Source organism: Rhodofomes roseus, assembly GCF_022264815.1.
Source record: "Rhodofomes roseus strain CIRM-BRFM 1785 chromosome Unknown C8Q71scaffold_11, whole genome shotgun sequence".
NCBI lineage: Eukaryota > Fungi > Basidiomycota > Agaricomycetes > Polyporales > Fomitopsidaceae > Rhodofomes > Rhodofomes roseus.
This window is the reverse complement of record NW_025952967.1, coordinates 463,238-475,874: the sequence shown is the minus strand read 5'-3', so window position 1 is coordinate 475,874 and position 12,637 is coordinate 463,238. Positions and strand designations below refer to the sequence as shown.

The 12,637-nt window shown below is 56.3% G+C and overlaps 4 protein-coding genes across 4 annotated transcripts; 1 reads left to right on the top strand and 3 right to left on the bottom strand.

Annotated features, from left to right (window-relative positions):
• Window positions 1-693: 693 nt before the first annotated feature.
• Window positions 694-2,816, top strand: C8Q71DRAFT_70224 (acetyl-CoA synthetase-like protein). The gene is made up of 3 exons (XM_047920239.1): window positions 694-1,063; window positions 1,119-1,547; window positions 1,603-2,816. Exons 1-3 carry the CDS (start codon window positions 837-839, stop codon window positions 2,570-2,572), a joined length of 1,626 nt encoding a protein of 541 aa, XP_047778469.1. The 5' UTR covers window positions 694-836; the 3' UTR covers window positions 2,573-2,816.
• A 2-nt stretch (window positions 2,817-2,818) lies between these two features.
• On the bottom strand, window positions 2,819-7,023 carry C8Q71DRAFT_810513 (uncharacterized protein). The gene is made up of 9 exons (XM_047926048.1): window positions 6,926-7,023; window positions 6,171-6,863; window positions 5,431-6,111; window positions 4,459-5,379; window positions 4,273-4,400; window positions 4,102-4,223; window positions 3,756-4,038; window positions 3,151-3,694; window positions 2,819-3,090 (listed from the first exon to the last, which is right to left on the bottom strand). Exons 2-9 carry the CDS (start codon window positions 6,861-6,863, stop codon window positions 3,061-3,063), a joined length of 3,402 nt encoding a protein of 1,133 aa, XP_047778468.1. The 5' UTR covers window positions 6,926-7,023; the 3' UTR covers window positions 2,819-3,060.
• A 449-nt stretch (window positions 7,024-7,472) lies between these two features.
• Window positions 7,473-8,847, bottom strand: C8Q71DRAFT_70211 (kinase-like domain-containing protein). The gene is made up of 2 exons (XM_047920226.1): window positions 8,124-8,847; window positions 7,473-8,063 (listed from the first exon to the last, which is right to left on the bottom strand). The coding sequence occupies exons 1-2, from the start codon at window positions 8,689-8,691 to the stop codon at window positions 7,534-7,536; spliced, it is 1,098 nt and encodes a 365-aa protein (XP_047778467.1). The 5' UTR covers window positions 8,692-8,847; the 3' UTR covers window positions 7,473-7,533.
• Window positions 8,848-9,694: 847 nt separating this feature from the next.
• C8Q71DRAFT_761094 (Pcmt1-prov protein) lies at window positions 9,695-11,377 on the bottom strand. The gene is made up of 8 exons (XM_047923855.1): window positions 11,086-11,377; window positions 10,966-11,033; window positions 10,871-10,910; window positions 10,552-10,813; window positions 10,476-10,490; window positions 10,302-10,426; window positions 10,192-10,245; window positions 9,695-10,139 (listed from the first exon to the last, which is right to left on the bottom strand). The coding sequence occupies exons 1-8, from the start codon at window positions 11,173-11,175 to the stop codon at window positions 10,092-10,094; spliced, it is 702 nt and encodes a 233-aa protein (XP_047778466.1). The 5' UTR covers window positions 11,176-11,377; the 3' UTR covers window positions 9,695-10,091.
• Between the last annotated feature and the right edge of the window lie 1,260 nt (window positions 11,378-12,637).

Below are 12,637 nucleotides of genomic sequence, written 5' to 3'. Positions count from 1 at the left end.
CGAAGTAAATTGTCAGAGAGGACACGGGCGAACGTCAGCTCTGCGAACTCATTCCGGCGGTGGCCTTCGAAGGCGGCCTCGAAGCAGTAACACTATCATGATCATTAGGAGAAGCACGGGGTCATACCGAAGACCACAGCATCCGTGTTCGTGTTATCTATCAACCGTGAAGTCTGCGCCTACTACTCACAGTCACGCAGATGCGACGCGGAGCAGCTGGCATTGGCAAGGTGGCTGTGCATCCAAGCGCGGTTCTGGCAGCCAGCGCGTGAGTCCTGTGTCGTGTCCGCCACCATCAATTTGCGACAGCACCACTGCTACGATGTCGACGGACATCCGACAGGGAGGCTCCCCTTTGGCGCAAGAGCTCGGCTCGTCCGCGGCGGGGCTCTCCAGTTGGGCGTGCAGCGCGCATCCTCCGCCGAGTTGCGCATCAAGAAGGGTGTGGTCCCATCCGCATAGCCCGATGTTGCAACTCAAAGTCGCCGAGGTGCGCGTAGACGCGAGTCATAGCGGCGACACAGACTCATTGGCTCCTGCTGACAAGTGACTGTGCCGCTGCCGCCCAGATCCCATGCGCGCACTTCGTCACATCTCACGATGGCTTGTCCTGACGCAGATGCTTGCTCTGCCTCTACACTCTCATGCCTAAATAGGCCATCGGGGTATATATACGGCCTGGTGACTTCGGGAGTAACCCAATCTTCAGCCTCTTCCTCTTCCTCTTCTTCCGAGCTCGCAGAGTATCGTTCTCCCTGTTATCTTACGTTCACGGACTTAATCCCTCAAGCTACGCACCTTATAGTCTGCCGCTCCGCCGTCGTACACCACACATAATGGCCAACTACAAGACCCACCTTACTGTCATTGCTGAGGCTGCTGCAGAGCACCCGACGACGCCAGCTTTCCAGATTCCTATCCTCGACCAGGTCACTGGTCGCGTGCAGACCTGGCAGCCAATCAGCTACCAGGACTTTCACGCGGACGTGGAGCACTTCGCAACCTATTGGAACGATATCCTCACGAGGGATGGTGTGCAGCCTCGATCGGTTGTCGGGTTATGGTGAGTCAATTGAGTTGTTTGTCTAATCGACTTGATCACTGACTTCCATGGATAGGCTTGGAGGCATCACATACCTCGACGTCGTCCACATATACGCCGTTGCACGCGCGGGTTACGTTCCTCAGCTCTTCTCCCTCCGGCTTCCCAACCCCGATATCATCTACGAGCTGCTTCGGAAGGCCAACGCGCAGGCGCTCATCTTCGAGCCCACTTACACGCCCGACCTGTCCAATTGCCATGTGCCCACACACGCCGCGGTCGACGCGCGCCATCACGATCTCTCGAAGTCAACGGTTCCCCCGATGACCGATCTCACGAAAGTGAAGGGCACAGATACCGTCGTAATTTTCCACACCTCCGGATCGACCTCGGGCTCCCCCAAGCTCATCCCCTGCAGCTACCTATGGCTCACGACCATCCTTGCCAAAGCGAAGCTCTTCTCTAAAACGCTCCGACGCGACGGTCCAGACGTCAGAAACTTCATGTGAGTACATCTGAGCGCCCCGTTTTCACCGCAGTCTGACTGACTCGTCCCACAGAGGGAGCGTATGTCACATCGGCCAGACCTTCATGCTCGTCGGCTCGCTGCAGAACGGCGCCTGCACCGTCCAGCCGACGACGGTCGACTTCAGCTCCGAGGAGCTCCTCGACATGATCGTCCGCTGCCGTCTCAACCGGCTGACGCAGTTTCCCGCCTTCCTCGGCATCCACATGCGCAACTCGCGGCAGAACCCCAAGCTGCTCGCGCAGCTCCACGCACTCGATGAGATCTTCTACTCCGGGCAGGCGATGCCGCAGGAGGACGAGGAGTGGGCGTACAAGAACGACATGAAGCTCATCAATGTCTTCGCCAACACTGAGTGCGGTATCATGCTGACGTCCGTGCGCGGCGGGGGTCGTCCGGGCCCGTCGCTCCGCCCCATCGCCGGCTCGCGATACGGATTCTTCCCCGTTTCCGGGACAAACGGGCAGGCGCAGTCGGCGTACCACAATCTGAATGGCGAGCTCGTCGAGCTCGTCATCCTCTCTGACTCGCCGGACTGCCCAGACCCGTCACTCCGCGCCGCCGACGGACATTACCACACGGGTGACCTGTTCCTCGAGGTGGAGCCCGGTGCGTACGTATCGCGGGGACGGAACGACGACTGGATCAAGAGTGCGAACTGTCTTCGCTGTGATACCAAGGCTATCGAGGACAATGTCCGCGCGACGTGCGAGGCGCTCATTTCTGAGTGCATCGTCGTGGGGAACGGCCGCCCGTCGCCCGTGCTCTTCATCGAGTCAAACCCTACGCGGAAGATGGACGACGACAAGCTGAAGAAGGAAATCCTCCGCAGGACACGTCATTTCCACTCGAGGAGGTACATGCACGAGCGGATCACCTCCGCAAAAATGATTGTGGTCGTAGCTGCGGGCACATTACCACGGACGGCGACGAAGGGCAACATTCGACGGAGGGCCGTCGAAGATATGTTCAAGTCTGAACTGGATGCGGTATTCAGCTTGTAAGCGGTGGACCTGACTGCCCCAGAATTTCGGACTACATGGACCATGTTGGACCACTCGCACTCACGGCGGCATTAATACTCCTCACGGCGGCATTATTACTCTACTTGCTCACATAATAAGTGCACTCAAACATCTAATTGTCGCTTTAACTTTACTACTATCATTATTAGCAGAGTTTCTTGTACACCCCGCTCTCATCACTCTCATGTCAATAGGTGAATACGTCTACACAGAAGTGACACGAATCGTGACGCGTGAAACTCATTGAGGAGTCGAGGTCGATATATGGTACATTACAGGATGAGTATGCACTAGATAGCTGCGTATGCAGCAAAACCCCTATCATAGATTCATCTGAGGCAAAGAGGAGGGGATATTGAAGCTTGAAGCCCAGGCTTGGCTTCGCTCGGACGGATTTCAGCCTGTCCTGTCCGCACCTCACTATACATACACGTCGGCCACGGACCGATACGCGCTGACGCGGACAGTTACATGCCGCGAACGGCATCTAGTACGTCCTAAGAGGATGTATGAGTGAGTACTCGAATGCGTTTGACATCAAAGAATAGGATACGTACCCAGGCGTCGTCGTCCCATGGTTTCACGCCATAGGATAATATGTCGTTCAGTTCGTCGTTGGTGAAGCCCATGTTGTCCATCCTCTGCTCCTGCTCCTCGTCGTCCCACTCACTTCCGTCGTAATCCTTGTCTTCGTCATCACCGTCATCGTCCTCGTCGCCGCCTCTTGCCACGCTTGCCGTGGTCTCTTCCGGCATAGAGTAGCTGTACTGGAACTGACCGTCGCGCTGCGTTGTGTTGACGGATAACACGCCTGACCGCTTTCCGATGGTAATCTTCTCGTCGTCCAAGGCGCTAAAGCGTCCAAGCGTCCACCCGTCGGTGCGCCAGATCTGTAGAGTCCAGATCGTTGCCAGGAACATCGCTCGATCTGTCTTCTTATGACCAGTGATGATGACATCGTCGGCATCGTTCCACAGTTCGGTTACGACGTTGGGTTTGTTCCACCATCCACCTGCAGAAAGATAGGTCTTGTCGTGTGCGTAGTAGCACTTGTTGTAAGTGCAGTGGCCCAACAGCCACATCATGCATACATTGCGACCTCTGTGACACCGCCAATGTCAATTCCACCTGAATCTCGTAATGAGCTGGGTAAGTGACTTACATTTCATCGCGAACACTACGTGTGTCAGGCGCGTGTTTCCAGCGACACTTCGAACCATGCCTACACCCGTCGTGGTTCAGATAGCGACACGGCGTTCCGTTACCGTCATGCTCATATTCGCTGCTGTCCGATTCGGTCATAATCTCCCATAGAGGATCATGCTCCTCGCTCCTCTTTGGATCTCCTTCAGGTGGCACCCTGCCGTGGTTTAACAGGAGCGTTTCTTCAAGAGCGGACCGCACAACGTGCGACGACGGATCTTGTCTCAGAACACTACGGAAGTCTGCGGCACGCAATCAAGATAGCATGCAAGAATGGAAACGTCATGGATGGAAGGGAAACGCACCTTCTATGGCGAGAGCATACGACTTCAATCCCTTGCTTGCCATCCCTCGCCGGTAACGTGCTTTGATATTCTTCGGCTCGTAGAAGAGCGCACGACTGGCAGCAGACTCTGCCTCGGCGTGGCTACGCGGGTCTGTCAGTCATGTACATGGTGAATCTCGTGGCAACTCACCGTCCCATCTTGAGTAGGGCTGCGGCAAGGTTGCTCATGTAGACTGGTCTCGGTCCGTACACTAACGCAGCCTGACGATACTTGCTCGCGGCCTCTGCTGACTTGCCCTCCTTGAATAATGTATTACCCTATCACGTGGGCCATATGCGTGAGTTCCGTTTAACGTTTAACAGAGTGAAAGCACACCTCTTCCTTCAGCACCTCAGCAGTCAGGCGTCTCCGTCGTGACATGTTGGCGCGCTTCACCGACCGGGCAGCAGCTTCTTGCTCTCGAGGCCTCGGTCGCGATAGCTCCTTGCGCACGGGGAGTAGCCGCTCGCCGTACGTCTCCGTGATAGGTGTCCTCCCTCCACCAGGCTCGATGCGCATACCCACACTGCACTTCCGCGGGCCAAGGTCCCCGGGCTTGATGGTGATACCACACATCTCGAGGACCAGTCTGATGCTCTCTTCTTCCGTGTTGACGTCGCCGACGTAGCCCAGGTAGCCTTTGCCGATGGGAGCCCAGGCTGCAGCACACTCATCCAGGAGCGAGCCGGTGACTAGCGGGCCTGGCTGACTGAACTGCTCCTCTATGCACGATGCGGTCGTCGGCATATATACCCTATGTTTCTTCTTGACGTGTTTCAGGTGACCGGCTTTCATGCTGTACGCGGGGAAGAGCTTGCTCGACCGCAACGGGGCAGGTACGCCGTCCGTGTTCAAAGCACAGGTTGTGCGGTGATATGCGCCAGCGGCCCAGGGGAGTTCCCATTTCTCGAAGAACGGTTTGAACTCATTGAGTGGGAGGCTGTTGGGGAATTGGAAGCCAACGATCACCTTGCCTCCTGCGCGGGCATACGCAATGACGTGGTGAATTACCTTGTCGTTGTGAGCGACAGCGGTGTGGGTGAGAAGAACCGCGGCAGGACTGGGTTTCGTCAACAAGTGTTTCAGGGCAGCCTTCTCGTCGAGGGCTTCCTGGACCACTGCGTTCTTGTGCAGGGCGGAAAGCAACTGTTGCTCGCTGCTGTCGAAGAACGATAGCTTGTCGAACGAGATAAGCAAAACCTCGGGTTTTGGTTCGCGATTGTCAGCTCCCTCGCTACGCGCAGGCTGTGTCGCAGGCTGTTCAAGTGGTTAGCGCTGCGCACAATGCAGGAGCCATCATAGACTTACGACTGTTTGTAAAGCGGCTTGCGCGCTCTCCGAGCTTGGTTGGACAGTTTTTGGAAAGCAGAGGGCCAGGAGCAGCTTGGTTAGATGTTCCGATGTGTTGATGTCTCCGACGTATCCAATACGTCCTCCGCGTGTCGTCTTAGCCAGCGCTGCCGATGTCTCATCGCTGCGGTATCGGAGCGTCGGAACATAGACAGCTTCGTCCCAGGGGACATCCCGAAGGTATAAAGCCTTGTTGTACTCGTATGTCTCCGTCAGCGAGTCGAAGTCAACGTCGTCCACGGACTTCGTCACAGTGACATCCTTTTTCGTGTAGGTGCCCCAGCGCCACGAGAGATCCAGACGCTCGAAGAGTGCATCGAAGTCATCCGGGGTTACGAATCCAGCGAATTGGCATGCGAAGACGACAGTGTTCCCAGGAAGTTGGCTATATGCGATCAGTGCTGAGAGAAGTGCGCTATGCCTTTCCTCCAAAATACTACCGTCCATCTCGAGCACAACATTTGGGAGTGGCTTCGTTGTAAGACGTCGCAGAGCCTGATGAATTGTCGAGGCCTCCGTGACATTGGCCCTATTGCGAAGGGCAGCGAGTACGTCAGCGTACATTTCACGCCAGGCAAAGTCCATTTGTTCCTGGAGCATGAGAACGAGCACAGAAGGTCGTTGCATGTTCCGTGGGTTCTGATTGGCAGTGATGGTATTGTCAGCTTGATATAGAAAGGGTCTGGCACTGAACTCACTGTCGACGTCGCTGGATCATTGGTCTCTCGTTCTTGCGAGGATGCGAGCAACATAGCGATGAGCAGGTGAGTTGTCTCCTCTTCAGCATTGACGTCTCCGACGTAGCCGACGTAGCCTTGGCCAAGTCTTGTGAATGCTGCAGGGGTCTGCTCTAGGTTCCCGACAGGGGTAGGTGCAAAGACGAAAGACTGGATCCGGGAAGTTTCGGTGGGGACATACACTGCTGCCGTGGGCGTTACGTTGCGCAGTTGCGAGGCTTTCATACTATATGACGAAGCGAGACTCTCGAGGCCAATGTTCTCCACTCTTCTATTAAGAGAGAAGACGCAGCGGTAATAATCGCCCCGGGTCCACGGCAGTCCCAACACCCCTTGGAACATTGCCTCCATTTTCTTCTTCTCGACGAACGTTGAGAATCTGCAGCCAAAGACAATCGTACCTCCAGACCTGGTATACTCTGCCAGTTTGCGTAGGAGTCCTTCCTGTCTCCGCTCGGTCACAACTTCATCAGCAAGGAGAACTGCTTGAGGACGTGGTGACCTCGACAGCGTCCGCAGCGCATGGTTTTGTGATTTGACGACTTCAACCTCGCATTGAGCCTTGAGATGGGCCATGAAGGGGGCATAAAATCCGTCCATGTTTTCTCCGGATAGAGAGAAGACAAGGACAAGTGGCTTGGGCGCGGCTGCCATCTGTAAGACGTGGACATGGTCGATGTCTTGAATGAAGTAGTATGATGGACGATGCGACGAACGTTTGGTTACACCACCACAAAAATGCAGTCAGATTCGATAAGTGAGTGAGTCGGTGAAGGTTGGTGTGACGAGAGGAGCGGCGAGCGGTGACCTCAGGGCGACCTCAGCCGACTGAATCAGAATAGGGGCGCGCGGGGAGCGGCCACATGCACGTGACCGCGACAAACTTTCGCAGCGTGCACCGAGCCAAATCTCTGTTACAGTGTTAGTATTACAGACTCCAGTCAAGCTTCAAGACTCGAGGCGACGACTCGACGAGAGGGACGCGAGTGACACAAATTCACGCGCACGCAGAAGAGATTGTCATGACTGTGTTTGACTTTGGCAAGTTTATGTATGTACTGTTTTTGTTCCGTTGGCTTTTTTGTTCTACCCTACGTGTCCATGGCACATTGTCCGGTACTGACTGTCCATTCCTAATCTGCAGTGTACTCGAAGTGTCCGATGGCACAGCGTCCATGCGTGTCCAAGGCATATGTCCGTAATGTCCATTGGCACTACTAGGCGTTCTCCTCTCTCTTTTTCGTCGACCGGCTGGCGATAGGCGGCGGGAACGTCGCGCCCGACTTTTCGTCCTCGCATGACTGGGTGGACACTGGAGCTACTCTCATACAAGCATCTCCAGGCCGTCAAGGAAGCCGAGCGCAAATTCATCGTCAGAGCCCTTTCTTGCCAGTGCTGGCAGCAACAGCGGTCGAACGTATTCCTTGGAAACGACGAAGCGAGGAGCAATCGCGGTATCGTTGCCGGGTGTACCGACAACGGCGATGCTGTCCTCAGGCGTGGGAGTGGAGTCGATGGACTCGTTGTCTTCGTCGTCCCACTCAAGGTCCTCCTCGAACTCGGCGAAGAACGTGTCGAGGCGGAGGACGTTGTTGCGGATCTGCGCAAGGCTGGGGCGCGCAATGGGGTTCAGCCTGAAGATCCGCTTCAGGAGGCTGGCGGCTCCGCTCGAGATGCCGAACTCGTTCTCGAGGTAATACTCGTCCTCGAGGAACTCCCTGAAGTCGGGATCGTCGAGCGAGGCCTCCGCCCAGGGGCGGCGACAGCCGGTGATGAGGTCGACGAGGATCCTCCCCAGCGCCCAGATGTCCGCATGCTTGGTGGAGTAAGGTCCAGTAGCGGATTCGGTGCATTCTGTTGATGACAGTGAAGGTCAGCATTATCCGTGTCAATGATTGGGGACCAAGTACTTACCAGGACTCAAATAGGAGCCCGTCCCGTAGCCGCGGGAGTAGCTTCGCGCCAGAGGCGTCGCCGCCCCGAAGTCGGCTACAGCGACCTCCTTCCCGTCGGCCGTGCAGAGGATGTTTTCTGGCTTAAGGTCACAGTGATACATCCTTTTCTGATGACACCCGTGTACCGCATCCAGAATCTGCACGAACACCGACCGGATCCGCTCGTCGTTGTCCTCGAAAGCGCCCTCGACAATGAGGTCGAACAAATCGCAGTCGCGATAGTCCGTCACGAGGTAGAAGTGCGCGTCGTCTTCGATGACATCGAGCAACTCGAGGACGCCGGGCACGTCCGAGACGAGTCGTTGGATCGTGATCTCCCGTCGCTGGCGCTGCGTGTCGCGCTTCGAAGGACCAGCCTTCGGCACGATCTTCACTGCACGCCGGACGGGGACCGAGGAGGAGGCCGAGGCTTCGTGATCAATGGCGAGGTAGACCTCACCGCAGGCGCCAGCGCCCACGGATTGGAGTAGCTCGAGACGACCAGCGTCGATCATCATGCCAGTGAAGTCAGGAAGTGCAGCAGGCATCGTGAAGAATATGCAACTCTGGAGTTGAGTGTGCGGATGCTGATGCGAAGACGAAGATAATGGCGAACACTGGCGAAAACCCGACCCTTATATGCATTTTCGGTGCGTCGTTCTCGGCTCGTAGCAGCGGATGGATGTGTGCAGACCTCCTATCTAGTTTTGGTATACCCGCGGTCTAGACCAACGACGATGGATGCATCGGTCAAGATTGTGATGGTCTTTTGATTCCGTGATTCTCGACCAGCACGGAGGGATTGTCTGTATTGAGTGGTCTGGAACCGAATTGCAACACTGAGTGAACAGAGGCGTAGTGATGACTTGTACATGTCGGGCTGGAATTGCTGATAGCTTTAGACAGTACAATGCATTCATTGACCTGGAGGAGTGTCGGAAGCGCGGGTCGGACTACGGGAAAGCGGCAGGCATGAAGGGCGCTGCCGCTTCCCTGCAGTTCGATTCAAAACTCCCTCGTAATTCCGCTGCCTTTCCGCCTCGGAGAGGGCGATGCGGTCCGTCGCGTGAATGGTCAACGCAGTCAGCGGGAGGAACACGGCTTCCGCTTACGAGATTGTGTCTTACGCCTGACCCGGGGTCATCGACTCATACACGGTTCAAATGCCTGAACTTACTGACTATACCGAAATCCGCGGCATAATGTTGCTGTGACAGTAGATTCGACAGCAATTGTGTGTGGTGGAAATGAGATCATGATCGTTTGCCGTTTGCGTGTCGGTCAGATACAGTGAATTGACAGTTGTGAGAGGCATGCGAAGGACCTTGGATCATGATCGAACCAGAAGACTTGCCGTATATGGCTGATCCCCGACGGAGTGGCTGAAAACACACAGGGATGATGCACAGAACGGGACGCCAGAAGAAGATACTGATATACGTACAAATTCATGAGGCTGACCGTCAGGAACCTATCCTTGAACCGGAAGGCCACCGGATGTCGAAGGTGAAACATAAATGGAGAGGCGAAGACGCCCGACTCTGTGTATGTGTGAGATGCCAAACAGACATCAGCGAATTCACCGGAGGCGGCCTATGCGTATAATAGTAGTAATATAGTAGAGTGCAGCTGTGGTACCGGTTCAACTCCATACTAGCCTAACCAACATCTCATCATCCGGTCACCAAACGTTAGATGTCCCCTCTTGCGACACCTTCGAGCAGATCCAAGACTCTTCGGGCCCACCTTGGGCCCACCTCATCCTATCAAGCGGTATTCGTTCTGCAAACGTAAAACGCCGTTATCGACCTGGGCACGCGGAAGCAACATGTATTCGTACAAACTATGATACAACATCTGCTACGATCTGCCCAAGACATCTCGGTAATTGGCTTCGCTAGTCCACGCACACCATGAGCTCCATGCGCAACGTTTTCGAAAGCACATATCACAGACCCGCGGTCCGCTGCTTTTCCTGGTCGGTCAGAGGGACATACTGCATGCGCGCACTCAGCACAGGTCTCGCTCCCGGCCAATGTGGGACTCACCATGACGTCGAAGAGCTCCTTCTGCGTGACGTTCCCGTCCACGTCTTTGTCAACCTGTGCATGCGTGCATGAGCGGCATCTCTTGTACGATGCAACAACGGGTTGCTCACCTGTATGATCGCCTGCGCCTCTTCCCCTACGGGTATGAACATGCGTCCTGGACGGGACAACTGGTCGACGAGTGCCTGCGGCATGGTGGGTGCCGCCGCACCGACATGGATGGCATCATACGGTCCTGGAACCCTGTCAGTAGGTGTCAGCGCGTCTTCACCTGGAGCACTGACCAGCTTCCGCAAAGCCTAGGGAACAATCGCACGATCAGCCCGACTTCGTTGACCAGCCCGCGTGGATGGTACGCACCCTGTCTACCATCCCCCGCGATCATCTTGATGTTCCCGCTGTCGAGCGCCGCGCCCAGGCCGTCCCTGCGCAGGTTCCCCTTCGACCACTCCACGAGCTCGGGGATGTGCTCTATCCCGACGACGGTGCCGGTCACCCTGGAGTCGAGGTCGGTCACGAGGTAGTGGAGGACGCCGCAGAGGTAGCCGGAGCCGGAGCCGACGTCGAGGACGCGTGCGCCGGGGTGGAGGAGGGGGAGGAGGTACTCGACGGCGTGGGCGTGCTGTTCGCAGCCGGGTCAGTGGGTGGGCTGGGGTGATACGGATGGGAGGAGGCTGACCATGTGCGGGGCCGAGATGGTCGCGCCGTGTCCGATGCGTCTGGTGGGGTGGGTTTCCATGGGTTCGTACGGGAAATGGAGAAGGAGAGACTGACTGAGGAGAGTCCTCGTACGCTTCATGCGGATTGCGCACGTAGTTCGCGCGGTCCACCCTCTTCATTGCCTACCCGCGCGATAAGCCTGGCTTCAGCGGGGGATACTACGCGAGGACATACTGCTTGGACGCGCTCAGAGTTGATGAGCCCGTGCTTCGCCATGTTGGTGATGAGCTCGACGTTGGTCGCGCCTGTGCATCTCCACGCCATCTTGCTTCAGTCTTAGCCTGTCCTCAATTCGTTGTCCAAGGGGTTTGTTGGTGAGATGTAACAGGATAGACGATGTCGAGCGAATACAGGGATTGCGAGGATGCCAGAGGCTGGAAGGATGGTGCTGCAGATGCGGGGCATTGTGGCTGAAAGGACTGATAGGATGAGAACTACAGTGATGATGATGATGATGACCTCTGCATTTATTAACCGCTACAAGCAAACATGTGCTAAGACGCGGCGGACGCCGGCCTGTACAGTAGTGGGCGTTAAAACGCGCCACCCAGGTCGACGTCCAGTTCGGGGCTGTACTGGTAAGAGTAACGTCTGGAGGGTTATATAGTAATGGGTCGTTGTCGGTTTGTAGTCTATGGTAGCGTCTATGGTACTGGTTCTATTCGTCTGTCCGAGTCGCATAGATCGTAATAAATAAGCATGAGAAACAGAGATGTAGGGAAACTGCATAATCCGCGGTCCGCGTTCGGCGCGTCGTCTTCTCCTAGGGGCGCAAGCCGGGTTTGTTCCCCTAGTGCACGAGTGATTGTCGGAGGTGTGGGAGTGTCGAGTTTGGTGACGGTACTTCGCCGTGCAGCTAGTACCGTCTAGTCTTCGTCCTCGTCGGTCGGTCCGTCGGGGTCTTCTTCTGGCTCTGAGTCGTCTCCTCCGCGGTCGTCTCCTGTCGCTGCTTCTTCATCGTCGTTGTGCTCTGGGTCCGCTGCTCCTTCCGGAGCAGTGGGCGGTTCTCCTGTCTTCGTGAACGCGCCGCTCTTCTCGATGAAGCGCGCGAGCGCGTCGATTCCGTCTTCCGTACCTAGTATAGTCGGTAGGTCGATTGTCTCGCTAGCAGTTTGTAGTAGGTGTCGGTGAGGTTCGTAGCGTGGGCAGTCCTGGAGTATGTGTCTCCTGGACTGGTACTGCGCGCCGCATGGGCATTCGACCGTCTCCGACGGGACGTGTTTGCGGTAGTACTCGCCCATGAATCCGTGTCCAGACCGGCATTGCAATACCCGTCCGAACACTTCGCGCGACAGCCTCTGGAAACGCTTTCCGGGCTTCGGTTTCGGTGGTAGGCGGTTCGCGGTCGCAAAGCGTCCTGTCGGGCGCGTTCTCTTCCATTCGTCGGTCCACGCTTGCATCGCCCGCTCCCTCGCTCTGCGAAGGGCGTTGGCGCGCGTGGATCGGTGGTTGTCGGGTTGGAGCGCGGTTGCGTCCTTGGCGAGCTGGTCTGCGAGTTCGTTGCCGGTGATCCCTTTGTGGCCTGGCGTCCACGCGATGGTGATCTTCGTGGCTGGGTCGGCTTCGAGGAGGCGGAGGATCACTTCGCGGAAGATGCGTGAGTGTCCTTGTGCTGGTCCTGGTTTTGCTTCGAAGATAGCGGAGATTGCAGAGGTGTTGTCGGCGAAGAAGTAAATGTCGTGTATGGGGGGGATGTCCGGTTGTTGTAGGTAGGCCTCTAAGTCTC

Excerpts from the sequence above, each read along its gene's own strand:
- C8Q71DRAFT_70224 (XM_047920239.1), top strand. The coding sequence starts at position 837 with ATGGCCAACTACAAGACCCACCTTACTGTCATTGCTGAGGCTGCTGCA. Across the intron at positions 1,064-1,118 it reads CGATCGGTTGTCGGGTTATG|GCTTGGAGGCATCACATACC; the intron begins GTGAGTCAATTG and ends TTCCATGGATAG. Across the intron at positions 1,548-1,602 it reads CCAGACGTCAGAAACTTCAT|AGGGAGCGTATGTCACATCG; the intron begins GTGAGTACATCT and ends CTCGTCCCACAG.
- C8Q71DRAFT_810513 (XM_047926048.1), bottom strand. The coding sequence starts at position 6,863 with ATGGCAGCCGCGCCCAAGCCACTTGTCCTTGTCTTCTCTCTATCCGGA. Across the intron at positions 5,380-5,430 it reads AAGCCGCTTTACAAACAGTC|CCTGCGACACAGCCTGCGCG; the intron begins GTAAGTCTATGA and ends CCACTTGAACAG. Across the intron at positions 4,224-4,272 it reads GCCCTACTCAAGATGGGACG|CCACGCCGAGGCAGAGTCTG; the intron begins GTGAGTTGCCAC and ends AGACCCGCGTAG.
- C8Q71DRAFT_70211 (XM_047920226.1), bottom strand. The coding sequence starts at position 8,691 with ATGCCTGCTGCACTTCCTGACTTCACTGGCATGATGATCGACGCTGGT. Across the intron at positions 8,064-8,123 it reads GGGCTCCTATTTGAGTCCTG|AATGCACCGAATCCGCTACT; the intron begins GTAAGTACTTGG and ends TGTCATCAACAG.
- C8Q71DRAFT_761094 (XM_047923855.1), bottom strand. The coding sequence starts at position 11,175 with ATGGCGTGGAGATGCACAGGCGCGACCAACGTCGAGCTCATCACCAAC. Across the intron at positions 11,034-11,085 it reads ACTCTGAGCGCGTCCAAGCA|GCAATGAAGAGGGTGGACCG; the intron begins GTATGTCCTCGC and ends TCGCGCGGGTAG. Across the intron at positions 10,814-10,870 it reads CCATCTCGGCCCCGCACATG|CACGCCCACGCCGTCGAGTA; the intron begins GTCAGCCTCCTC and ends GGCTGCGAACAG.